The following is a 26862-nucleotide window of genomic DNA, read 5'->3' on the forward strand; positions in this document are numbered from 1 at the left end:
GAGTTATTTTCTGGCCAAACTTAGGAATTCTGGAGAAAAAAAAATCTATATGCAATACTATAATTTTAGCGCTAAATGGTGCTAAAAGCATTTTTTGGCACCCTTTAGAGAGTGAAAGTTGCTGGGTTAGTTTGGGAACAGAAAGCTGAAGCACGTCGCTGGGTTTGTGAACGCCCTCGCCTCTGGCCGGGTCTGGTTGTTTCTAGCAGCACATGCTTTAAGATGACGGTGACGTCGGTGGAGAAGAGAGCCCAAAACTCTTGCTCGCATGCCTGGGCGTCAGGGGACGCCGTCCCGGGTTGGGGTGCAGGCTGGACACAATGACAGCCCAGCGACTCTGGTGGCCCGACCGTCCTTGCCAGGCAGAGCCCCACCGGGTCTGCTGAGCCGGCATTGATGGGACGGGAGGTGAACAGGGCACCCGTCCCTTCAGGGCACCGTTTCACCAGCTGCCTGGGACACGGCCGCTCTGTTCTGGCCCCAAACGTAGTCACGTGTTGGCTTCTAGCAGCACGAGGGGCTGCGAAATGCAGATTTTGCATTGAAATTCCAGCTGCTCTTTGCCCAGCTCCGCGTCAGGGGCTCAGACTCCGAGGAGGCCGGCAAGTGATGTCCAGGACAGCTGGTCTCCACCAGCAGCACCTCTGGGTGGCCTGCGACCTTGGGTGGCTACCTGTCTCTAAGCCTCCGTTCCCACCCCTGTGACACGTGATGCCAGGCCCTGCCCCACGGGGCACTCAGGATGACCCCGCACGAGTGCCCCGTGAAGGCCGCAGGCAGGGCCTGGGGCTGGGCGGGCCAACCCTGAGGGGCACAGGGTGAGGGGCCGGGGAACACAGAGCAGGGGCTGCCAGCAAGGCAGGTCCAGTTAACTAACGGGGCCGGTGTCCGGCTGTGACCAGGGGAGATGGTCTCAGGGGTGGGGTGGTGGAGCCAGAGCTGCAGAGAAAGGGGATGGCTGGAGAGGGAGGGGAGCCGAGAGGCCGTCTAGGTGACCCCAGTGATGTGTGGGCAGGGCTGCCACGTCCTCCGACAGGGAAGGCCTGTCTGGGGGCCTTGAGCAGGCAGCTGTGGGCAGACATTACGGCACCCCGCCCTGGTGCCTGCCGGTCCCTCAGGGGTGGGAGGGAGGCTGGGCTGCCCAGCTAGAGAAGAGAGGCTGGCAGGACACAGACCTGCTCCCCAAATGCACACAACGGCCAGCAATGTCACCAGGCCTGGGTCACTTCTGGGCAGGACGCATGTGATTCCGGCAATAATCACGCTCATCTTAAGAAATTATAGAGCTTTATTAAATAAACCAAGTAGAAACGCGCCTATTTACATCCAAGTTGCCAGTTTGAGCTCAAGTAATACGCAAGGCACAATTCTTCCTGTCTCCAGCTTTAAAAAAATAAATCGCATGGCCCAGTCCCAAAGGGCTGAGGCGGATTCACGTGTGCAGCTCGGGGTCCACGCCTGCCAGGCTCCGGGCCTTCCTGGGGGCGGCACGGCACCCCGGCCTCAGGAGGGGCCGCGTCCTGGAGGTCTCAGCTGCTGTGTGGACGAGGGCTGGGAAGGAGGGCGTTTTCCGAGTCGCCCCCTCCCCGGCCCGTCCTGGGAGCTGCCCGGAGGGAGGCCGTCCCGAGGGGCGGCAGAGGCTCAGATCCGCGAGGTGCTTTGTACAGAGGGAGGGACAGAGAACACGGGTCTGTGCGTGGGCGGAACAGTGGAACACAAGGAGAGTCCCTGTCTCCAGGCCAAGGACATTTCCCAGTTCCGATTCCGAAGTCCCTGTGCTGATAGTGATTCCGAAGCCAGGACAGGGAGGATGAGCCAGGCCCCCGGGGCCGAGTCCAAGTACACCCCTCGGGAAACAAAGCACCACAAAGGACGGCCATCCACTCACAGTGGCCCGAGGCGGGCAGGAGGCCCAGCTCCCAGCTCCCCGGAGTCTCGGGCGCCCCCGAGGCTGAGCCGGGTGCCCTGGCCCCGGTCCTGAGGCTCCTTGTGCAGGGACGGGGCGGCCCCTGTCACTCGTGTCTGTTCGCTGCAATCATTTCCCAGCAGCAGCCCGACGAGGGGAAAAGTCCAGTTTCCAGAGAGAGAAGAACCCACACAAGTAAAAAATCCAATAAAAAGTCCTTTCAGCAAAAAAAAAAAAAAAAAAAAAAAAAAAAGTCCTTTCCCTGAGACCACTGCTATCGCAGCATCTACGGACCCCTTCTCCACAGACTCCCACCGGCTCCAGGTCCTGAGAAGGGAGCGATTTTAGAGACCAAGAAACTAAAAGCCGAAGTGTACATCGTCCCGAAACCCCAGACAACCAGGTTGAGGAATGAGCCAAGGTCTTTGCCTTTGCAAGACTCTCAGTAGAACAAGACAACAACACAAAAACCCCCAGACAACAAACTTAAACTCCTACTTATAAGAACAAGCTCGTGAGCATGGCCTAAACTACAGTTACAGGAAGAGGGGCGGCGGCGGCGGCCGGGCTTGCTCCAGGCTGGACCCAGCAGGCCCGGCCCTGGGGTGGTGGAGGCACGGGGGTCCTGGCCCTCCTGACTAGTGGGAGGGGTACACCCGGCTCCACAGCCCCGAGGGAGGGCTGGCTCTGCGAGCAGGAAGCAGCGCGTTGAAAGGCGTTGGCGATGAGGCAGGAACATCTAGGGTGGGAAGAGAGCCCCGGTGAGCAAGGAGCCAAAGGGAGACCTCTACGTTCCTCACACCCCGCAGGGCCTACGCCAGACAACGGCTCTGAGGGGCTGCGGCCTAGCTACGCCCCCGGCTCCCGGGCCAGCGCACGAGGCCCACAGGGGCCTGCTGAGCTGCGCACGCAGCGGCCTGGACCGTGACCCTGACCTCCTGGCGCGCACGGCCTGCCAGGTCCCAGGATCCCACGGCCACGTCCCATCCACAGGACACACGGGGAGCGGGCCCGTCCATCTGGGCAGAGAAAGCTGCACAAACAGACTCCCACGTGTGCGAAGGGTCTGGAGTGCCCAGGAGGCAACGCGAAGCCCCCGGCGTGGCTCCCACAAACCGGGGAGGGGTGTGCTGGGGGACGCAGTTAGCAAGGCGAGCGCCCACTGCAAGCACAGCTGGAAGATGAATCGGAGTTGACGTGGGGAAGCGAGCTGCTGAGCAGTCCACGGTTTTCCCTGGGGTCGCAGGCCTGAGAGAAGGCTGTGATTCTAGGGGTCCAGGATGCATGTAGGATCTTGTTACCCCAGGAACACCAACCTATATACACAGTTGTGTCCTCTTTCAAAAAACTCACGGAGCCCTTGAAGCCAGGCCATGGCCCCATAGGTCAGTAGACAGCCCCTCAAGGATTCCTTGTGGAGGGGAGAGAACCCTTGAATGGGAATCCGGAGACACAGGGATGCCACGGACAGCTGTGCAGGTTGGGTACTGCACAGCCTCAGGGGACACCACTCACAGAGAGAGGAGACCCTGGGGTTGTGCAGGGTCACCAGGGCTTCAGGACCACCAGAGGCAGGGGCACCACTAACAGGAATGAGTCCAGTGATTCTTCTCCATCCGAGAAACACCTCGTCGGGACCCCCCAGAACCCTCACCACTGAGTCAGCCCATCCAGCCCCAGCTGAGAGCCCTTCGCGGTAGCCCCAGCGGGTGGGACTCCGGCCCCACACGCCCACCCGCAGAGACAGGGCTCCCTGGCCCCAGCCCCTCCGGGACCAGCATCTACCAGCTCCCGTTCCCCCACCAGCTCGCAGGCCTGCCCTCTGGGCCTCACAGCCCAGCTGCAGCTCGTGCCCAGGGCCAGGCCTTCTGAGACCTGGGGATCCTCCCCCGCCGCCCGTTCCTCGGGGTGGCTACTCACAGTGCGGGCTGTGCCGAGGGCTGGCTCGTGGGGAGAGGGCCGGTGGTGTGCTGGGCTCCCGGGGTGTGCAGACCGCGTGGTAGGCTGCGAGACGCACGGGTGGTTAGAGTGGGGGTGAGGATAGGGGAGCAATCGGGGGGTGAGGACACGGCACACCCGCCTCACCTATGATCGTGACCGCAGTCGCGGCCAGCAGGGCAAACAGCGTGAAGAACATGACCTGGTAGGAGTCCAGGATGTGCTGGAAGAGGCCGGCGCCGTCTGTGGTCCAAGGAAAGAGAGTTACCGAACCGTGTGCGGAGGCCCTCACGTCGTGTGCGTGCTCAGAGGGTGAGGGGCCCCGGGTGAGAGACATATTCTGCATTTCTGCTCCTGCAGCCTTCAGACTCCCGGTTCCACTCCCACCTGGACCACTCTGCCCGTCCCTTCTGCCAGGTCCCTCCCAGCGGGCGTCCCGTCCCGTAACTCACGAGCACCAGGTCCCCGGCGATCCATCACGAAGGCCACGGTGACGGGGATGGTGATGGCCTGGTTAGTGGTGGGGCTGGAGAAGGTCAGGGTGGTGGACAGAGGCCCCTGGCTGCCGGCCGTGGGGTCCGAGATGCCGACTGTGTAGGTGACGAAGCTGGGCAGCCCCAGAGACTTCTCCTTCACGAAGGCCAGCACGGCCGGGGACCCCGACTTCACCTGGGAGAGACGTCAGGGCTGAGGGGCACACCCCACGTCTGCCTGACACACGTGAGCTGCCCTCCCGGGCCCGTGGGCCGATGGCGGGAACCCTACCAGTTCCTGCTTCCCAGGCAGGTAAGGAGGCCTGGGCACTTCTGACAGGCATGCAATCCGCAAACTCAGGGGAGCACGCTGTCTATGCTGGGGCATTTTTAGGGAAAGGACAAATCAATATCATGGAATTCTAATCAAGAGCTCCTTAAAAAAAAATGCTGCACTGCGTGAGCGATCACCGAACTCCAGCTTCCCAAGGGAGCAGCCAGGAGCTCTGTCCATGGCCCGTGGCCAGCAGCCCAGCCTGGGGCCCAGCAGGAGCTCCACCACCAACAGCGACTTCATGCCTGTGTCACTGTGAGGACATTCAGCTACGTTTGCCGCAGCGAGACCAGAGAAGGAGCCGGCGGAGACACCAGCGAGCCCTTCGCACATCACCCCGACCTCCTCCCGGCCTGCCGGGCCGCAGGACCGGTGTCCTGCACCGCCACTCAACGGAGGGGGAAACCCAGGCCCAGAGACGGGGACACCATCGTCCCCAGGTGTGCGGCATCAGTGGATCAGTGATAGGTCAGAGGTTAGAGCTTTTCTTCCTGCCCCTCGTCAGCGGGCCCTCCTGCCCTGAATTCATTCATGGACACGTGACACGTTCGCTGAGCAGATGCCATGTGTCAGGCGGGCCCTGCACTCAGTGCTTCCCCCCATAGGTCACTTCCAGCTGGGGAAGACCGGGGGCAATCACGACCATTCACAGGATTCTACGGGCCGACAGACAGCAGCAGTGCTATGGGGAAAAGGGTCAAGGGACTTAATTTTTAAAACCTTTTAGTTTTTTAATTTTGCGCCATGCAGCTTGCAGGACCTCAGTTCCCTGACCAGGGACTGAACGAGTGCCCTCAGCAGTGAAAGTGCGGAGTCCTGACCACCAGACCACCGGGGAATTCCCTTACAACTTTTAATTTTAAAGAGAGGTGGTCCAGGATTGCCACACCCCAGGTGGTCCTCCGTGCCTCTTGGTCCCTCTGAGGCCTTGGCTCCTGCCTGGTCACCACTCACCTCCAGGTTCTCCAGAACTTCCATGGCACCAAAGACCTTGACCTCGGAGCTGGTGTAGTGGTTGCTCAAAAGGATTTCAGCCTGGTCAGTGTAAAGCCCTGGGCTGAAGGGCACCTCGGCCCCGACCTGCTCTCCAGAGAAGTGGCTGCCTGGGAGGGAGGGAGTGACCAGCAGTGCTGTCCTCTTCAGGCTCAGGTGCTTCAGCTGCTTGTCCGTAAGCCTGAGCATAGTCACCGAGCAGAGGTACCGGCCTGTGGAGACGAGGGCGTTATTCCACCTCATCTCCTCTCCACCTAGGCCCTGATGCTAACCCTGCTCCCTGGAGGACTCCTACCCACCCTGCAAAGCCTGGTGAGGCATGCCCTCCTCCAGGGGCCTCCTGGGAAGTCCCTCTTCAGTGCCCCCCTCCCTTTGGACACCCATTCTGTGACCAGCTCTCCCCGTCTCTGTCTCAGAATCCTCTGTTCATGGATTCCCCCGGGGCAGGAATGCCTGCTCCAGCTCTGCATTTCAGGGCCCAGCCAGTCTGGCTCAGAACAGGGGTGAGGGAACGGTGAACAGATACCACGACCCAACCCTGGTCGTACGTGAGTGGGGCTGAGCCCCAGTACTGCTGAGGCCCCAGGTGCGGCAGGAAGTTCTGTGGAGGCCCGGTTGGGACTATTCAGGGTCCATGCCTGACCCACAGTGGGTAGAAGAGCTGAATGAACACTGTTGAGCGGTGCCTTGGAAAGCTCCAGATCCAGGAATCAGAACACCTGGGTTGGGGTCCCTCCTGTGCTCCCACCAGCCAGGCGCCTCTAGGTGAGTCCCTTCCATTCCTCCTCTCTCCCCACCACCAGCCAGGAGCCCCCAGGTGAGTCGGCTTCCTTGCTGACTCTGTTTCCCTTGTCAAGTGGGGGTAACATCGCACCCCTTGTGGGGCTGTGCTGGTGAATCCACGGGGCCCGGGACCACCAAGTGCCTACTCCGTGCTAAGCCCCAAGCTCAGGTCTTGCACACAGTGTGCCCTCAGGATACACCGCCTGTATCCCACACGGCAGCCGGGCTGCTGAGGATGCTTTTGCGCTGCTGCCAGAGGGACAGAGACGCAGAGCGAACCAGGGAGAGGAGGGCCTCGCCTGGCCCCTGGCAGCTGCAGGCCGGTGGCAGCGGATTCTTAGAAAGAACTGAGCAACCTGTCAAATGGTCATCCCCAGCCCCTCTCACGACAACACTGACAGTCTCGTTGCACGAGCACGGGATTCAGCGTCTCGGCGTGTGCACGAGCTGGGCACTGTGCAAGCTCATCCCAGGGCCTGTCCTGAGCACTCACGGCATCCGGTGAGGGGTGGCCCTCCTCTCAGAGTGACCTGGTGACACTCAGGTCACTCCACTCGGCCAGCACGCCACTCCAGCCCGTGGTGCCGGCTGCCAGTTCCACGGCTCTGGTTACCAGTTCCGTGGAGCAGTTACACTCCACAGACGCCCATGCCCTCAACTACTGGTTGAATAAAGTCCCTTCCATCCCTCTCAGAGCCCCGTCATGCCAGCAGAGCAGGGCATCACCCTTCCCATTTCACAAGGGAAGCAGCCTCCTCGCCTGCAGGCTCTGAGGCAAGAAGAGCAGGAAAGGCCTGGAACCAGGTCCCCAGCTCTGAACCGAGTCCTTTCCGCCAGGTGTAGGTGGCTGCTGAGAGCAGCTGGGAATGCCAACCCCTCCCGGCGGCTGCAGGGAACCAGAGGCCGGGGTGACGGCATCAGTCCCCAGGCTGGGCTCCTGACGGATACCGCCCCCTGGACAGACGGCCATCGCGGGCCAAATGAACCGCAGGCGAACCTGCCATGCAGGTCAGTGTTCACTTCCAAAGCCCGCGGACTCACCCAGGGCAGCGTCAAACTCCGGTTCTACGGTGAAAACCTCACGGGCTGGGAAGTCGAAGACGTCTTGCTTGAACTGTAGCTGGCAGCCGAGGAGGGATTCTGGGTGCAGGGCTGCGATGCTTTCCATCTGGCCGGGGGAGCACTCACCTGGGGACGGGAGGGGGTGAGAAGGCCGCGCACCCAGGCCCCCGAGGCCCCCACCTGCAGAGCCCCAGCACGAGGACATGAGAGCAGGCCACGTGGAGGCTGGCCGGCCCAAGAACCGGACCTGTGCCCACGTTCCTCCTGAGGATGCCGCAGTTTATAAAAGCGGAGGACAAATGACTCATGATGTGGGAATGGGGGCACCCTGTAGCATGGGCAATTTCAGTATTTTTTTCAGAGCCCACATCCAGGGGCACGGCAGCGGGTCGAGCGGCTAGTGCATGTTGTCTGCTCCTGTCAGCAGGGAAAACGGGCGATTTATCCCTGGACATCAGGAGGGCACTAGTTGCCCACTAACACCCTGAGCATCGTTTGGGCAATGGCACAGTGCTGTCCACTTGCACTGGAGCAGGGAGAGAGGTGACCACGAGGCCGCAGAGGTGCATCAGAACCACGACAGTGGTATCGAAGTCTACCAGTTAAGTGGTTTTTTAAAAACAGCCTGTATTGACGCATTTATTTCCGGCAGCTGCTGTCCAGGGCTGTCACAGGCAGGGGATGAGGTCGAACGTTCTATGCATGACTTGGGAGAGGTAATTATGAAAATCAGAATCGGCGGCGAGGCCTGCTAAGCCACATTTTCTGGGATGAATAGTGGCTTTCTCCACTTGGGTGCCCTCGGGCTGACGTTGCACCTCCAGCCCAGAAACAGGCAGTTTTGCGGCACTGGGCTTTCAGGAAGATCCCTTCACTGCTTCTGCCTGTGGAGGACTCGAATTTCTAAAGAGCTGGAAGGGGTGGGCCAGCAGGGGTTAAATGCCCGCCTCGGAGTCAGCGAGTTTGAGTAGGAAAAGCAGCAAAACCCCATCAGAAGGGCCCAAGGCCCCTGGCCTGGCAGGGCCCACGCGGGACACACGACCCCTCACTCCTTACCTCTCAGGTTAGAGCTCCGGTCTCCCACGGTGACCATCACTTTGGAGGCCGCAACCTCCTGGAAGCTGGTCTGGACGGGGCGGGTGTACCGGGCCACGATCCTCTGAGGGACGCTGACCACTATCTGGGGGGGAAGCCAAGGCAGGCCCTCGAGAGCTGACCGTGCAGGCCGAGCGCCTGGGACGCAGGTACTGCCCTTCCCGCGGTACAGGGGACAGGACTGAGGCTCCGGGGCTACGTGACCTGCTCAGACGGGGCAGAGCTGGACTAGACCCCAGGCTGGCCTGACTCTCCCTGGAGCCGGCTGCCCCAGCAGCAGGGCAGGGCGACACCAGGCCTGAATGCAAGCAGCAGTCGGGGCGGGCTGCAGACTTTGGCTCCCCTGTCAGTTATGATCGCGTCTCTGCACATCAGATGGGTTACTTAATCTTTCAGCAAAGAGAGAAGGATCCATTTTACTTCACTGCCATTTATTCAGAATAAATCAGCCTGACCAAAACGCAGACCCACATGGCCCAGTGGTGGCGGTCGAGGCTCATCTCCCCAAGTTATCTCCCGGCTCACCCCTCCCATCTAACCACTGAGCACCTTCCTGAGGCAGGACGAGCCTCCCTAGGCCGGGTACCCCTTCCACCCTCCTGCAGGGCCAACACTCCGCCCTGCAGGCCCAGCTGTGGGCCACCGCCTCCCGGTGGAAGGCCGTCTCCGGCTCTGGGCAGGCGCCGAGCACTTCCTGCCCCCCACGGGCCTGCTTCCACCAGCACGTGAGTCCCTCGAGAGCAGGGACAGGGTCTCACTCCTCCCCAAGCTCCTGCAGACCCCGCAGCGCAGCCGTGGCCGATGCTGAGCTGGAGGGCCGGCCCCTCACCCTCCAGACTGACCGCAGTCACCTGCGCCCCTGCCTGGGTCCTTCCCGCTGCCCCCGCCTTCTCTGCTCCTGACTTCCGCTCTGCAGTCTCCTGCCCCGTCCTCCTCCACACCTGGCAGAGGGCCCCAGGCCTGGTCCCGCTCCCTCCTGCTCCGGTAGGCCCTGCGTGTTCCCGCCACCCCCAGAGCTTCAGACCCACATCTGTGCTGCAGGCACCCCACCCTCCGCTGTCTCCAGCTTTGGGCCCCGGAGCTCCAGACGCACCGGCCCAGCTGCGTCACCACCAGCCCCACCTGCAGGAGCTACAAACACCTCAAACTCCCCATCGTCCTCCCCCAACACTGGCGCCTCCTTCTGTGCTCCCCTCTCTGCAAAGGGCCATCCTCCCCCTCGTCGCCCCAGCCAGACCTGGAGACTCATCCCCAAGGCCTCCCTCTCCCAAGCCCCGCTTCCAAACGGTCACCAAGCTCTGATGACCCTCCCTCCGGAGTCTCTCCAAACCCACCCTTAGTTTCGGCCTCCGCAGGGGTGCCAGTGAGGGCCCATCCTCTGTCTCTCAGCTGCCACCCTGCAGCTATGCCCCCTCCCTCAGGCTCTTAGACTCAGCCAGGCACCAGGCAATCTTTCCAAACATACTTCTGATCTCTATCACTCTTGCCTTTAAAAAATCTCTGATGAATCCCTACTGTGTCTGGCATTGGTTTCAACATCTTTACCCCCAACAGCAGCAGCAGCAGCTCATACCCACGGAGCACGTGCTCTGTGCTGAGTACCATTCTAAGGCCTTCGCACACATTAATGATTCATTTAATCCACACAACAATGTTAGCCCCATTTTACCAGTAAGAAAACTGAGGCACAGAGAGGTCAAGTAACTTACCCAAAGTCACACAGCCTCTCAGTGGTCCAGCTGGGATTTGCACCCAGGCAGCCTGGCCCCAGAGCTTAACCACTGTTGTGATCTGATCGCAAAGCTAGCCTCCGCTCCCACACACCCCGGGTTCCAGCCCCAGGGCTGGCTCTCGAACCCTGCCCACCTTTCCCGTGCGGTGCCCTCCTCTGCCAGCTCCCCCAGCCCTGCCCGACCACCCTCCGGGGCTTCTTGGGGGTGGGGGGGGACTGCTTTATTCGTCTCAAGGTGCCTCTATCTGCACTGGGCTCGCCCGCACTGCAGGGTCGCAGCACTAAACACACCCGCTATTAAGTTAAACTGCTAGATTCCACAGGGCACACGCTGCTCTAAAAATGAGACGCGTGGAACGCAGCCAGACTGCTCATCGATTCATTCTTGGCTGGAGATAAACAGAAGAGAGAGCGGTTCTGTTCACCTCCAGAAAGACTCAAAAGGTGACTTGCTGGGGGAGTTTAACTTTCCCAGTGATGCCAAATCGCTAAGCGGGACCACCTACGGCCGCGACTCCCGGGGGACGCCCACGCAGGCAATCCTGCCCCCAGGGCTCAGCCGAAGCACGTGGGCGTGGGGATCACCCCCCAGGAGGCCGCCTCCGTCCTCCCACCACTGTGCACTAGGGAGCCGGCAGCCTGGGAGGGGGAACCTGCCCCCACCAGGCTCACGAATCCCTATCCGCCTGCCTCCTGAGATGCTGGACCTTCCTTCTTCCTGACAAACGGGAATCAGTCAGTACGGAATCTGAGAGTTCCACCCCGAAAGGCTCGGCCACATGGGCCCCAAAGCCCCACCTCCTTGTAGGTCTTCAGGTGCCCGGCGAGCTCGTAGTAAACGGTCACAGATCCCGCTTCCCGGGCCACGGCCACGCCCGTCTTGGGGTCGACGTGGAGGATGCTGTGGGCTGATGAGCTCCAGGTCCCGGGGATGCCTGGGAGGGGAAGCTGCACGTGACCCCTCTTTCCCATGACTGACACTCCAGCCACTGCGTCTCACCTGGGTCACCTGGGCAGTGTGCTCGCCGCCCCCAGCCCCACGCTCCACTGTCCCACCGCTCGGCTCCTGTCTGCAACCACAGTGCCTCCCTGCTGGGAATCTCTTGGCATTTCCCACCCTGGGGTGACCCGGGCGCTGGCCCCCCAGGGACGGCCCACTGTATGCCTCCCCACTGCACCGCCCCTGCCCGCCCACCCTGCTCAGCAATCCCCTTTGAACAAACAAGGCGGTGGCAGACTCTGAGCTGTCACTAGACGGCGGTCCTCAGTGAAGAGCCAATCTCGTCACATGATAAACGCAATGAAAGGATTCAACAACCACATTCTATTTGTGGCAAATAATACGTGCTTTTCTTTAAAGGCAGCGTGTAACTTCCTTTTACAACGAGTTTAATTAGCTTTAAAACAAGGGAGCCAATTAGGAAAAAAATTAAGTAAATGATTGCACGTGTGGCTCGTGGATGCACGGGTGGTACGGACAGTTGCCCCGCCGCTTAGCGGCTTCCTCGGCTGAGGTTCCCTCCTAGAGGCACCTGCCCGTGCAGCAGCCCCGCCAAGAAGCTCATCAACACCGAACAGTCAGGGACTTCCCTGGTGGTCTAGCAGTTAAGACACCGCACTTCCAGTGCAGGGGGCGAGGGACCAGGGCAACGATGATCCCACGTGCTGTGCAGCGCAGCCAAAACCACAACCAAACAAAACAGCGAACAGTCAGCTCCTCAGCTGCACCAGCCACGTTTCCAGGGTCCTGTGGCTCGTGGCTATGGGGGTAGACGGTTTCCACAAGGGTGGAAAACCCCTAGAGCGGGGGGGAGGGGCAAGCTCCTCTGTAGAGGGCCAGATTGTAAGTCTTTGGGGCTGTGTGGGCCCAAGGGTCTCTGATGCCACCACTCGGCCCAGCAGATGCAGCGTGAAAACGGCCACTGATGACACGGAGATGCAGGGGTGTGGCCGAGCACCAATAACAGCCTGCTGCAGAAAGAGACGGCAGGCTGGCTCTAGCCGGCGCAGTTTTCCAACGCCCGCTCTAGACCATCACCAAGCTCCACGTGCACACCTGTCACAGCGGGCTGAGAGCCCCGTCCCACCTCCCAACCAGAGATGGTTCCCTCGGCCAGAATCTCTCGTACCTTCCAGGCTGACCAGAACCGTGGCCAGACAGAGGACGTCCCCCACCACCACTGCTCCGGACAGCTCGGGGGAGATGGCCTGCAGGACAGGCAGCGGGACGAAGTCAGAGAGGCCGCCGTGCGCCGCGTCCCACGCTCTGAGCAGTGTCAGGCCCACGCTGACCGCGCGGACCACGCAGGTGTTGTTGGTGGCGCCCTTCCCGATCTGCACAAACTCGTCCCTGGGCACAGGAGACGTGGCTCTCAGTCTCGGGAGAGGCCCCAGCTCTGAGGGAGGAGCCAGCGAAGGGCCCCCGCACCCGCCCACTGCGCCCTGATGTCACCCGGGTGAGGGACCCGCAGGCCACACCGACCTGATTCACCCACCACCCGGGTGGGGCGGGGGGACCCAAAGCCCAGACAGGATGGCCAGCGTCACCATCCCCCCAGAGGAAAGTGATGTACCCTGTGCTCCCATCCCTTCCCAGTAGGGAACCAGGACACTCGGGGAGGCACAGGCTGCCTTCTGCCGTGTTACTGGGACCAGTGGTATTGCCCCTGCCCGCTTCCTCATCTGCCAAGTGGGGCTGACAATGTACCCACATCACAGGCTTGACGTGAGCCGCAGACCCGGTCAGCAGCTGGAAAGGGCTTAGGCCAGCAGCCGGCACATGGGCACACGGGGGGCACTCAGTGACGGCAGCCCCCGCGGGGCCGCAGGGACGGCTGGGCTGGGCAGGGAGAGGGTCAGGGTCTCTGCTCCGTTGCCTCCCTGCCCACACCCCCAAGCCCTGACCGCTGTCTCGGAGATGGACGCTCCCCGCCACAGAAGGCCCGTGTGACTTCTGCAGGGGAGCTGGACAGGGGGCTCCGTTCCCTCCAGGGCAGGCTTCACGCCAGACCAGCAGATGCCCTGCTCTGTGCAGAGCGCCACGGCATGCCACAGGCCCTGGCGACCACAGCCTCAGTTGGTGGCCCCGGGGACTAGGCCACGTTCTCCACGTGACAGGTGTGAACACAGCGGCCTGGAAGGGTGACCCGCCCAAGCTCATGGGCCCCATAAAGGGCCGAGCCCAGCTTGAACAGGGCCCAACTCCAAACCCTGCTCTCCCAGGGCCCAGCCCTGGGTGTGTTCAGTCACAGGGGACACATCTGCTCCAGGGCCCATGGGAAGCCCACGCTGCAATGGTCACCAACACCAGGACGTGAGCTTCTGCGTCCAGACAGGACTCTCTGGAGCGCTACTCCTTCCTCCTAGGTCTGGGGCTCCTCCCTCCTGCTCTTAGCTTGGTCTGCGTCCCCCAGGACAACGGTTCCTAACCTTTAGAATCACCTGAAGGCCTCGTTACAGCCCAGATTGCTGGGCCCTGAGAATGTGCATTTCTGAGTGTCCCAGGCGGTGGTAATGATGCTGGTCTGGGGACCACACTTTGAGAACCGCTGCTCCAGTAGACTCAGACATGGGGGCAGGTCTAGCCTGAGGCCACAGCTCTCTTTCCTGGAGACCACCCCCTCTCTCCCCACATTAGGCCTGAGGCTGCATTTGTATTTCAGAAGGACCAGCCAAAAAGAACTGCCCTTGGAGCCCAATGGGACCTGGTAGCCAAACCCCACTTCCTGGCTGTGTGGCCCTGGACAAGTGGCTTGACCTCTCTGGGCCTCTACAAATGGGTGACAGCGAGGAGTCGGCGAGACGGCATGCAGAAGGGCCTGAGTGTTGGAAGGTGTGTGTCTCCTCTGACCAGCTTTCGTAGCAGGTATAACTGGCGCTCTGCATCCACTGACCACAGGGCCAGGCCAGCGACCAGGGCTGTATGCATCTCCCCTGCAGCCCAGCCTTCACGGCTGCACAAAATCTTACTACAGACCTTCCAACCACAAACCCCAGCATCTGGGTTTTGCTTCCTGCCCACTGGGGCACCTCTGCTGAATGACTGCGTGCCTTCCGGTAATACAGACTCTCGGCCACGCCTCCCCTCGCTCCTGATGCCTGGCCGAGCCCGGTGCTTCCCCCGTGGCCCCTGCGAGCAAGGCGCACCCCCTGCTCTTGGGAACCGTGAGTAACAAACTCTCCTCTCAGGGGCGCTGGCCTCTCTGCGTGGCCATCAGTCACCTGCGTGAATCAGATCTGGGTCTGATCGAGACGTGACTTCATGTGGGGAACGAGGGGGGCCCACCCCTACCTGTTAGTTGCAAAGTTGAGGACAGAGTTGTGAGCGTGGAAGATGTCTCCGGAGTTGTCGTGGAAGTGGACGGTGAAAGTCACGGTCACTCCCAGGGGCAGGGCCGCCAGAGCCTCCTTGTTCTGGGTGTGCAGGGCGGGGCTCATGGAGATCCTCAGGTAGGAAACAGGGGACACCTGGGGACAGTGAGCAAATGCAGTGACAACTGCGCCAGGAACACCTCTCTGAAGATCCCCTTCCCGAGAACGGACGCCTGCCCCTAGCCAGTCCCCATCTCAGGAGGCGTGGGGGCTGGACCGACTTGGGGTCATGGAAAGAGCGGCTCAGCCTGCGACGGTGGCCCCCTCCTTGCATGACGGCTGGCCTCGCTCTCAGGAAACCCAACCCACAAGAGTCAAAAGCCATGACTGTGACAAATTACATCATTATTCATGTTGCAAAAATATCCTCTGGGCTTTGACTGCTCAGCTTCTTTGGAGGACCTGGCTCCAGGCATTTAAACTAGAAACAATGCCCGCTGGACTGCAGGGGCAGCGTTGCCTGGGGGCCTCCATACGCTACAGAGCTGCCAGGAACAGACGCCCCAGTTAAAGGAGAGACGGGAAAAGGAGGGGATGATGGGTTTCGGGAGCCCTAGACAGCAAGCTCTTTAGAGAGCAGACTTGGTGCTCTGACTCCAGGTAAAATCCATCCTGGCCGAAAAGCCAGCCCCCAAAAAGCCCAGTTTCTTTGACGAAGATCAGTGGTGCAGTGACCGGCACACAGCTGGTGGTGCTCAATACTATTTGTTGACACAGAATGGGGGGTCAGTCACTTTCACTTACTCGAAAACTAGGGTGGACGGTTCCCTGCTAGACACCCATCTTGAAACAAAAAGATGTTAGGAAGGAAAGAGGCCCACGACCCAAGCAAAATCTAAATATTACAGTGGTCGTGTATTTTCTCTGTCATTGAGAATCAGTTGTGCAAAGAAAACTCTGTTCAGGATAAACCCCAGGATCCGACCCAGGGACGCCCAAGGGGAAAGTCCTGTCTCTGAGGAGCACAGAATGGCAAGGGGACACGGGAGTGCCGGCTGGGACTGGAGGACGCCAACCCGGGCCAGGCCGATGTGGGCTAGAACCCAGAGCCTGACTCTCGATTACTGTGTGACGCTCTGAGTCTTGGTCTCCTTGCCTGGAAGACGGGTCACCTCATCCTACGAGGTGCCGTCTGTAATGTAATGGTTTCTGGGTCAAGAGCCAGCACACACGTTCAATGCTGACTGGTCAGGACACTGGAGTGCCAGTCCCAGAAAACCATGGACCTCTCTGGGCCTCAGTTTCCCCATCTATGAGACGAGGTCATTGCCATCAATCATCTCCAAGGATCTTCGGCTCCGACATCCAGAAGATGCTGCAGCTTCTCACCTAGGACCTTTAATAAACTCTTGCAGACAATCTCTTGGCTGGAAGGCGAGTATATTCACTTACACACCTGCGAGGGGAAAGCAGTCCTGCTGATTTTATTACTCCAAAAAGGAGGCGGACGTGATCCTACCTTGACAGCCACGATGATGGTCTGGTTGGCCCCAAAAGCCTCTTGGGCAGTCACTTCGACCGTGGATGTCCCGATCATGGACCCCGACACCAGGAAGCCTTTCTCATCAACGTGCACGATGGGAACCTTCTCAGGCCCGTCCAGGACATGATAGCTCAGAGAGGCGGCGCCATCCCTTCGGAAAACAAACCAGATCCGTGTTCACAGACAGCAGGAGTGTCACGGCAAGGGGCCCGGGGTTTGGGAGTCCCGCTGCTCCTGGGAGAAGAGGCCCGATCTCAGCCCCGCCGTGCACAGCCCGCTGCAGCTCCTCAGTTGCCAACAGGACACCTAACTTGTAAAACCAAGGGTTCCAAGGAGAGCGGCACCTTCCATGAGCCGCTCAGTGGGAGGGATGGGAGGGAAGGCTGCGGGAGCTGCGGGTCCCCTCAGCAGCACAGGCACTTGCTGTCAAAGACCCCTCCGCGGTAAGCTGTCTTCAGTTTGCTGAAATAAGGCAGCCTGGTGCAGCGGGAAGAGGATGGGGCTCTGAGCTGGACGGAGCCCAAAGGCAGACCCAACAGCCCGCTGACAACTGCATCTTTAGGCACATGTGTCCCCTCTCTCGGCCTCGGCTTCCTCAACTGTGAAATGGGAGTTACGGCCCTGCCCGGTCCTATTTCCAAGGGCCAGTAACTGGATAAAAACGGGCCACTTGCTAAGAATGTGGTTTGGAAAACTACTGATAATATGCACTGGGGAGAAGACAAATTATGCAGTATTTTATGCTCTTTTACATATTCATTGATGTTATAAGGAAAGGAAGGAAGGAAAAGCCTCCCAGGCCTGGCCCCGCTCACCCTCTCTCTGTGCCGCAGCCCCACAAACGCTCTGCAGATGACTTGAAGCAAATGTCATTGCTTCTGCCTCAAGTTTCTCCTCCCTCATCAACCCCAGCCTCTTAACCTCCTATGCATCCTTTAAGTCCCAGCTCCAGCATCTCCACTGGGGGTGTGCCTCCCTGGATCCTCACGTGGAAGGCCGTCCTTTGCGCTGTGGCTTCAACACTGTACCTTGTTTCATTACAGCCCTTCTCTCTCTACACTGCCCTCTTCCCCACCGGACTCCTCAAGGGCACGGCTGTCACCCACCTCTGACCTAGAGCCCTGCACGGAGCCAGGAAGGGACACTTTTGGCTGTGCATCCCCTACGTGTGTGTGTCTCTCCAGTGGTCCTTACAATGCCCAACTTTGCACCCGCAGTTCACACACAAGGCACCACTACCCAAAGCATCGTCTTAGAATGCCGGGCAGGAGGCAGGTTTGCAGGCAGGCTTCAAAACCCCGCTCCTCTGCGTTCATGCATGTCCCCACCACCCAGCAGGGGCCGAGATCCACATTTTCACGAACCCCCAGGTGACGCCCCGGCTCCTAGATTACACGGAACAGCAAGTCTTGAAGACACAGGGGCATTCGAGAAATTGAGCACCTCCAGGCTGGCACTTTTCCCCCTCTGAAGCAGTGGATGTCCGCAGAAAGCATGAGAGGTTCTGGGCCACAGGGAGAAGAGGGACCCACGGGGAGACGCCGCAGACGAGCAGGGACGTCCACAGTGACAGGAGGAGGGCAGAGGCCGCACCCGCTTCCAGCGCGACGCCAGGAGGGAGGTGCAGCTCGCCCGAGGCACCCACGGCTCCTGACGACTTCGACAAATGAGCCGTCGGATGTGAGCACAGCTTCGCAACCTGGACGAAGCCGCGTCGAGTCACCTACCTGTTTGTCTGGAGCTTGACAAATGAGTTGGGCGACATTAACACGTGTTCTGCTTCTATCTCAGGGTTCAGCAGCCGCAGCTTTTCAAACACCTGGAAGAGAGGGGGAGTTTTGTTTCCTGTGATCCCTGGAACCACGTCCAGGGTCTGCTTGTCTCCCAGGGATGAGAGGGGCCGGTGCCAGCACCTGTTATGCAGCTGGTGATGTGGTGGCGAGGGCTGAGCTTTAAGAGGCCGAAGGCACGATGAGGAGGGACAGCAGGTGCGCTGGTGAAGCCCCTGGGGCTGCTTCACAGAAGCACGGGCCTCCCCTGAGCCCTCGGGACATATGTGTGTGGAAAGCGGCAGAGTGACGGGGCCCAGGGTCCTGCTCGGTGATGCTGCCAGGACGGAGCCCGGAGAAAGCTCTCAATTCGCCTCTCAGAGAGACATGCTGCTCCTTACATGCCCCTCGCAGATCCACCCCCTCAGCCCTGCCTCTCACCCTCTAGCCTGCCAGGCTCCGGCAGGATCCGCACAGAACTGGTAAGGGGTGCCTGGTGACCTCAGGCCAGCAGCTGATAAACCCGATGATGTCGGATGGACTCTAATCCTGCCACGGAGGCAGCCCTCCCCTGGGGCTCCAGACCCCTCTCCGCACGCAGCCTGACGCGCCCAGCACCCTTCAGGTACCTGTCTCCAGGGACCCTCAGGGCTGCTGGCGTGCTTGGCATCCGAGTCTAGGTGCCAAGCACAGCTTTGGCTCCCCGCTGGCTTCTGCTCCGATCAGACCAGCTGGACGCTCCTAAGGGCCTGTGTCTAAAATCATCTGAGCTGATGGATGATTTCCCAAGAGGAAACTGGCCCGACTCCCCTCCCTCCGCGCACCGCCATGTTCTGACCGTACACTCAACCTCGATTTCCTCATCTGTAAAAAGGGTCTAGAAGTAATCATCCTCGCCACGCTTGTCTCACAGAGCTGGGGGATTCGTGCGACACGACGGAGTGGCAGTGCTTCCTCACAGGGCACGGAGCACGGCCTTGGGAGCCAGACCGGGCTCTGGAGTCGCGTGAGCACTTCTGCCAGGCAGGCGGCACCCAGAGTGAAGCTGCCTCACTGATTACGCATCTCGTGGGAAATACACGCACAGGCAGGTCCCCTCCCACTTTCCTTAGGCATGGACCTCTGTGGTCCCTCTTGAGATGGACATGAAGGTACAAGGGGGACCTTCCTCTCCTGTTATGTGACCGGCAGAAAAGCACCACTGCCAGCACCATGGTGAACGGCCTCGGTGCCAGGGAGACGACGGGGGCTGGGGGGCCTGTGATACTGGGGGGCACCTCTCTATCAATGGGAGGCTGTGCCCTTATCTCTTGCTGGTTTTACCGTGTGGCATCATGCCATGCATTCATACTGGGCTTTTAGACAAAATCTTCCTATTTTTAAATGTTGGCAACAAATAAAAATTGTTTCAAAGCCCTGAGTGAGCCAAATAAAACACCTCTGTGGGCTGGATCCAGCGCCTCTAAGTTTCCGATGTGCTCAAAACCCATCTGCTGTCAGCCAGGGACGCCGCGGCGCAGAGAGGTTAGACGACCTGACTGAGGTCACAGAACCTGGCAGCTGCAAAGCCCTGTCTTTAATTTCAGGATAGGTGTCAGAACTTGCTTCCTTTTGTTTTCAGCTAGGAAGAGCATGTATGTGTGTATTTGTCTGTGTGTGTGTTTGTCTGTGTGTGTGTGGTGGGTGTGTCTGTGTGCGTGTCTGTGTGTGTGTGTGTGTGTGTGGTGTGTGTGTCTGTGTGCGTGTCTGTCTGCGTGTGTATGTGTGTATTTGTGTGTGTGTGTGTTTGTCTGTGTGTGTGTGGTGGGTGTGTCTGTGTGCATGTCTGTGTGTGTGTGTGTGTGTGTGGTGTGTGTGTCTGTGTGCGTGTCTGTCTGCGTGTGTATGTGTGTGTGGTGTGTGTGTCTCTGTGCGTGTCTGTATGTGTGTGTGTGTTTGTGTGTATGTGTCTGTGTGCGTGTCTGTATGTGTGTGTGTATGTGTGTGTGCCTGTGTGCCTGTGCAGGCAGGGGTGAGGGGGGTTGGCAGACAGGCGTTTCTCTTTGAAATCTGCTTCTTTGCCCCCAATGAGGTATGTGCCTGGTTTAGAAATGGTTTGCTCCTTCCTGAAGAGGGGGCTTGAACCCATTTCTTTTCTCATGATACTTAGGGGCTGCTATCAGTTTTTCTTTGCAATTTAGGGGAACCCAGACATTACTGAGCCCCAGATTAGCAGAACGGGGTCCCTGAAGCTAAAAATGCTCTTCGTTGTTTTTACAGAGGGGCCCAGAGGGGGCAGGGGTGGTAGAGAGAGATGTGGCTCGAGCCCTGGGCTGGACAGGGGTGGCTGGGCTCTGGTCCTGCCTGGTCCGAGTCCTGCTGGGTGCCCCCTCAAGGGGCTCTGAGCAGGCCACCTCCCGTCCTAAGGCTCGGTTTCCATCAGTGAACGATGGGTCGCACCCTCTGTCTTCCAGGCACATCCCTCGAGGCCTTTCAGGACCCTCTGCTGCCCACTCCCCGGGACCCGCAGGGGCACTTCACCCCCAGGGCCGCGGGCTCATCTAGGGCAGCCGCACCTGCAGCTCCTGCCCCGCAGGCTTTGTGGGAGCCGGCCTGGGGAGTGGGGAGAGTGCGTCTGCTTCTGCTAGGTGCGTCACATGTTTGTGAAATATACAGACAACTAAATGAATGCCCGGCTCAGACAATTTTCCAGGCTTTTCCCCCAAGAAGGCACCCCAGACTCTGAGCTCAGAATTATCTGCTATTCTGGGAGCACATTAAGCTACTTCAGACTTTCAGCCCTGTGCACATGCCAGGCCCCCCAATCCTGAAACATACCCGCTCCGTGAAGCCCTGGGTCACCCCATCTCTGGGCTCCCACAGCACCTCATACCCCCAGCCCCAACCCCCAGCCCCCTGACATGTGCCCACAAGGCCCCTGGGAGGAGCAGGGCTGCTGGGTTGGCCTTTGCTCTCCCGCTAACGGTGGCTTCTGCCCACCCGTCCTTTACCTGGATTTGGATCTCGTCAGAGAGCTCTTTGGCGAGGCCCAGCAGCTGCCCGGCTGTGGGGTCCTGGGCCTTGACCACCACCCTCAGCCCGGTGCGGCCCTTCACCCGACCGTGCACGTTCATGGCAAAGTTGTACTGCGACGGCAGCCGGAGCGATGCCTGCGACAGATGTCGAAAGTGTCCCCAGAGGGCAGAGCCGGACAGGAGCCCCAGACCCCCTGCACTGCCTGCATGCTCTCCTCCTGCTGCCTTCCCGCCCCGTCAGGGCCTGCTACCTGGGGGCTGCAGCCCGTGGCCACCTCAGCACGAGCGCAGGGCGCCCCACGCTGCGATTCGTGTCCACGGTAGCCTGTGAAAGAGGCCAGGCCGACCAGCGTTCTCACCCAGGACCTCTCAGAGCCTCGGCCGTGCGGGGGCTCAGGCGAATCACCGAGCAGGTGTTAGACTTGGGGTGCCCCCCCCAGAGCCCCCGCCGTGGGCTTCTGTGAAAAAGTCACACGTCCGGGTACCACGGGGACAGTCTGGGGACAGGACTCTGGTCCCATAGGGTGGGGGGGAGGCTCTCGTCCTGCACTAGATGAGCTTCAGGAAGCCTCCAGGAGACCCCCATCCCATGCCCGCCCCCCCCCCCGCCCATCCATGGACAGGACAAGAAGAAACCCCCAGTACCAACCCCACTCGGGTCCTGGGTGACCAAGGCCCACACAGGGTGGCAGCCTGTAGTCACCAGGGCCGGCACCCGGCCCACAGCCCACTGGCTGGGCGACCCCGGGCGCGTCCCCCCTCCTCACGCATGGGCTCCAGCTCATACAAACGGGGGCAGCGCGTTCTCTCCAGCTGAGGCTTAGGGAGGGGCCGGGGACCCCCTAGGGAGGCCTAAGGGGACAGGGGTTGGGTCCTGGGATAAACCTGGAGAAAACCCCAGGGCTGCCAGGCGTCATCTCGGAAAGGGGGTCGGAAGCTACAGACTGGGGACCCCGACCAGGACCCCGAGATGTTCTGGAACTTCTGTGACGTCCCCACCAGGCTGTCGTTTTTGCTGCCTTCCGCTAGCAGGTCACTAAGCCCCTGTGCAGCGCGGCTGGTTGGCAAGAATGTGCTTAAAATGAAAAGGCTGCGGACTGTCCTGGGAACCGTGAGGGGGGAGCTGGGCGACCTGGTTCCTGGACACGAGCAAGACTGAGAGGCCGGGAGGGATACCGGGGAGGGACAGTGTGGCCGCAGCCTTGGGGGAAGGAGTCAGGGAGCCACAGGAGGGCGTGAAGCGCAAGACACGTGTGAGAACCCTCCCACCCCAACACTGTCTGGGATGGAGTCGGGGGACTCTGGGAGGGTGGGTACCTCGTGGTGCCGCCCCCGGACGTCCAAGATGTCTCGCTTGGTGACAGACCAGTGGAAGGTCAGGCCCGGCACGGCATTGCCGAAGGAGAAAGGGTTCTGGTTGTTGGTGATCCCGGTGACGTAGACAGGCATCTGCGGGGAGAAGCCAGGCCCGTGACCGCCGGGGTCCAGCGGCCGGAGCCCCACCCCCCGGATGCTCCGGGGCACTGCCTGAGCTGCCGCCCGCTGCTGGGTGCTTCCCCGTCTCCGCGGGGCAACGGGAGCCGCACCCAATTCCTCCCTAAGCAGCGGCAGGTGCAGCATAGGTCCCAGGAGGCCTGACAAAACAGCAAAGGACCGAGCGGAACACAGCACCAGCCCCGCACCTCCCGTCCTTCTTGGGCTGCGGGCTGTCGCAGCTCGGCCGGGAGACCCCATTCCTAAACAACTGCCGCTAGCTCTGGGACACCTGCAGCGCCCCCAGCCCCCACCACACAGCTTACCCTGCTCCCCTCTTTCTCAGTCTAGCGGGGGTCCCTGCTCACGAGGGGCGGACTCAGTCTCCGACAATCTGAACTGACCGAGCGCCGACCAGAGGGAGCACGTGGAGGTGACGCGGCGAAAGGCGGGGACGGACCTGAGCCAGGCTGTGGGTCGGCGCCCCGTCCCGCCGCTTGCCAGCTGTGCAGACGCCCTAAGCCTGCCCCGTGCGCACCTCCTCTTCTGTGACATGGACGTGACCCCGGAGCTACCTCTCGGGGCTGTTATGTGCCCCACGTGGACTAACACACAGAAAGCACCGAGAAAGCTACGCACCGTCCAAACACCGGCTCCCGAGAGGTGCCAGGTGCCAGTCCAGGTGCGGGAGGGCGACAGACTGGTGGAGACACAGGCATCACTTGCCGACGGCACCCACACGGGGCGACAGGCGTAAGCGCCGTGCGTAAGAGGAGATGGCGCCGTTGGGGAGAATGGCGGGGAGCCTTTGGGCTGCCGCAGGAAAGGCAGGGGAGTGAAGCTGGACCCCCAGGTAAACAGGGTTCAGCAGGTGAAGGGCATGGAGAACTGTCCCAGCAGAGGGAACAGCTCATTCTGAAGCAGAACTCAGGGCCTGACCCCTGCCAAGAGGCTGCTCCGAGAGCTCAGACAGGAGGGCTGGAGAGGTTCCCGCCTCACCTGGGTCTCCGTCCTCATCCGGGTGATGGGGGCACGGATCCTCACGGCCTGCAGCAGCAACACCTCCACCTCCACGAGGTCCTAGGAAGAGGGCTTTGGGGCTCAGGCTGACTGTGGGCAGGCGCTATGTGCTAGTGACAGGAGTTTGGGGAAGGGACACCCCTCCCCCAGGAAGGAGGCTCCTGCCAAGGCCAGCTCAGAGTCACGTGGTCAGAAGGCACCCATGATGCTCCTCCTCCCTAGGAGGCCGGGCTTTGCGGGTGGCTCGCCCCACGTGGACCTGGCTGCTGCCTCTTCCCTGCCCCTGGGGGTGCCGGCCTGGTCCTCTGAGCCTACAGACCTGTCCGCTCCAGATGCTCCAGGTCAGCACTGCGGAGACCTGGGGACACTGACCAGGGACTGTTCCTCTCTAGGCCAGGCAGCCCTCACAGGACAGGTCTCCAGACCTCCCAGCCCCAAATCCAGCCTGTCTGTCTCTGAGCAGAGTACCGGGACAAATGCAGGAGCCAGGTAGAGTGTGGTTAGAATAGACTATATCCTCCTTCATTCTGAATTCTATACTCCTGTTAATTTGGCCAAAGACTAACTTTACTGGCTTCGTTGTAGTGCTGCTGACACATGCTGAACCCAGGCTGCTAAAACCCTTAAGCCCTTTGTACATACACTCATGTGAGCCCATCTCCTGTGCCTTGTGATGTGGGCTAACTCCTGGCACGTAGTAGGTGCCCAGCTAGCATCCCTTCCCTTCCTTCCCTTCATCCTTCTCACTGCTGTCTTCCCTTGCTAGTCCTGGACTACTCCTCGGCTTTGGGAGCTGATTCTTAGGGTGACCCGAATCGCACAGATGGAACCGTGAGCTTCTGACCAGAGTCGCATATCCTTCTGGGACACGCGGACCTCAGGGCCTCAGGCTGAGCCCCCACCTGCCTGGGCTCAAGGAGACGCCTTTCAGATGGAGCTGGCGGTGCAGCCTTTCCATCTACCAAGGGGCACCGGGGCCTTCCCCCGGCCCCTCCCCCAGCCTGCCAGGTGGGAGACGCAGAGAGGTGGCCCAGTGAGGTCAGCCTAGAGAGGAGGGTGGCCAGGAGGGACTGCATGGCCTTGTGCCCTCTAGACCAATCCCCAGCCAGTTGCTGTGTCAGCTGTGTCAGCCACACGGGCCCCCAGGAGGAGAAAAACAAGCCCGTTCCTGAGGCTGCAACCCTTTCTTTAGAGAGAAACAAAGCAGGGCCTCCTTGGTCCTTAATTTTACTCTCACATGCCCAGTGGTTTCTCGTCTTTATAAAATAGATAGGTAAACTTGGAGTATCCACCCAGTGATTCAAAAGGACTTTGTGGCGTAAGCGGGATACTTGGAGAGAGAGTGGAACTGCTGGGAAAGGAGTAAATCGATGCACTCAGTGTCGGGTCAAAGTCAGCCCCACCCCCTCCAGAGGGTCCCAGCGCCCCAGAGCTGTGTGTTCAGGTGCTCCTAACTCGGCGGTGCTCCCGGACCGCTGTCAGGAGCCCAGTTTCTGTCCACAGCCACACCACCCAGGACAAAACGCCCTCTTCGAGCTGGGGTTCCACCGTGGCCTGACCACCAAGCCGACGCTCCTGCAGGTCGCAGCAGGCCAAGGACACGGGGAAGAATCCAAGCACTCTGAGCTCTTCTCGAGAGGCGGACATGCTCTGCCCTGTCCTTCCCAGAGGCCCATGGAAGTGCCTGCCCCTGGGAAAGGCAGAAACGATCAGACTTAGAGACACCTGCTTTCACCTGCTTGGAGTCAGTGCCACCGATATGGGACAGGGGGACCCTCCTGGGTGAGGCTTCCCCTGAGTCGGCCTCCAGCATCTCTGCTGACCCAGGAAATTGGTCAGGAAATGTCCCCCACTCCAGCGAGGAGGCGGGGGAGATGACTTTACTTCTAGCTGAGCAAAGATACTGGCGGATGACTCATGCTTTCTTTTTCTCCTGGAAATATAAATCCAGGTCTGAAACACTACTGGTGTCCAGTTACCCTCGTGTACAGCAGCCAAGTCAGCACATGCCTCCAAAAACATACACCATAACCCAGCAAGTGTGTCAGAGCCTAGAGCAGCCCAACTCTGCTAGGAGAACATCTCCAAGCCCAGCTGGAAAAGAAGACCTGAAGGCGGGAGGGCTCTGATGCTGGCAATACTAGGTCGGGTCCTAGAGCAGCCGTGTGGTGGCCGTGGGTCACTAGCCCGTCCCTCGGGCCCATCACCTGCACACGAGCAGAGCAGAGGGTCCGGAGAGGACTCGGGGAGGCACGTAAAGCAGAGTCTGCTGTCACAACGGCTACTGTCAGCCTGCACTGGAATGGCCCCGGGCGTGGGGCTTGGGGACCCTTCCCCTTAAGGAGCAGCCGGGGAGCCTCAGTCGGGAGGAGGGCAACCTCGGGGGTACGAGTGCAGGGCTGGCCCTGGTGGGGGTAGGTGACAGGCAGGGGCTTGGGCTCAGAAGGCAGAAGCAAGACCCTGGGAGAGGGCGGCCCTTGGCAAGAGCCCCCGCCCAGCAGGCAGGGCTTCCTCCCAGCCCGGGTCACCAACCCCGCCAGCTGCCTGGGGAGCGATGAGCCTCACCCACGAGGCTGTGTCCAGGGCGGATTCGGAAGGTGCCCGCTGCGGAGCAGCCCACGCCCTTACCTGTGACACGACGACGAGCCTGCCGCTCTCGGCATCCACGGCCTGCACGACCCCCGACACGGCGCCGTGGCCCACCGAGAGGCCTCGCACAAGCCCGGTGCTGCCCACCAGCGCCACGCTCTCATTGCTGATGGAGAAGAGGATGTTGGACTGAGGCTGGGGGCCGCCCTCGGAGGTGATCTGGAGGGAGAAGAGCAGCGCCCGTCAGCCCGTCCCCCGGCCGGCCCACGCCTCACCCTCAGGGGCAAGGGTGCCAACACCCCAGCACTCTCCACAGCCCGTTCTGAAGCCCCAGGCAGGGGACACGGCCGCGGGTGGGGGTGGGGCGGGGGCGTGGCCTTTGGTTCCTACCTGCATCGTGGCCCCGATAATCAGCGTCACCTTCCTGGGTATCAACCTAAACGGGGGAAAGACCTGGGTGTGGAGACACAAGGGAGAAAGGGGCCCGTTGTGTTCCAAGCTCCTGTAGCCGGACACAGTCACATTCAATTCCAGAGAAGCACGGTGCGCAGACATCACTCCTCTGAAGGGGGCGCCGGCGAGCGCCTGGGGTCCCGGCCAAGCCTGGGGGAGCCCGAGCAGCCCCCACGAGACCTCATCCCACCCCTGGGCCCGAGGATCTGCGGTCCTCAGGGCCGTGTTCTGCTCCTGCGGAAGCCACCTGGGAACTGTAGAAATGCCCGCTCCCCGGCCTGCCCCGGCCCCGCCAGTCGGAGGGGGGGTCCTGCAATGTGTTTCAACAAGTCACCACGAGATCTGACACACGTCCAAGCTTCCAACCCACTGCT

The 26862-nt window shown here is 60.7% G+C and overlaps 1 protein-coding gene across 2 annotated transcripts in view; it reads right to left on the bottom strand.

The window, feature by feature from the left end:
* Positions 1-1270: 1270 nt before the first annotated feature.
* The window catches only part of NUP210 (nucleoporin 210), a 100725-nt gene continuing 75133 nt past the window's right edge, over positions 1271-26862 (bottom strand). Inside the window, exons 24-40 of one of the 2 annotated variants that reach the window (XM_027093697.1) lie at positions 26426-26488; positions 26075-26254; positions 23426-23506; positions 22271-22402; positions 20930-21088; positions 17898-17989; positions 16147-16321; positions 14608-14783; positions 12446-12666; positions 11115-11251; positions 8546-8669; positions 7469-7615; positions 5606-5856; positions 4297-4513; positions 3992-4087; positions 3827-3910; positions 1271-2645 (exon numbers count right to left, since the gene is read on the bottom strand). In XM_027093697.1, coding sequence (XP_026949498.1) covers positions 2545-2645; positions 3827-3910; positions 3992-4087; positions 4297-4513; positions 5606-5856; positions 7469-7615; positions 8546-8669; positions 11115-11251; positions 12446-12666; positions 14608-14783; positions 16147-16321; positions 17898-17989; positions 20930-21088; positions 22271-22402; positions 23426-23506; positions 26075-26254; positions 26426-26488 — 2436 coding nt within the window. In that variant the 3' untranslated portion in view covers positions 1271-2544. Of the gene's footprint in view, positions 2646-3826; positions 3911-3991; positions 4088-4296; positions 4514-5605; positions 5857-7468; positions 7616-8545; positions 8670-11114; positions 11252-12445; positions 12667-14607; positions 14784-16146; positions 16322-17897; positions 17990-20929; positions 21089-22270; positions 22403-23425; positions 23507-26074; positions 26255-26425; positions 26489-26862 lie in introns of those variants that run through there. The other variant, XM_027093698.1, reaches the window with a different exon arrangement.

This window comes from Aethalodelphis obliquidens, unplaced genomic scaffold (assembly GCF_003676395.1).
Source record: "Aethalodelphis obliquidens isolate GAN/ISIS:26980383/991018 unplaced genomic scaffold, ASM367639v1 scaffold86, whole genome shotgun sequence".
Classification (NCBI taxonomy): domain Eukaryota; kingdom Metazoa; phylum Chordata; class Mammalia; order Artiodactyla; family Delphinidae; genus Aethalodelphis; species Aethalodelphis obliquidens.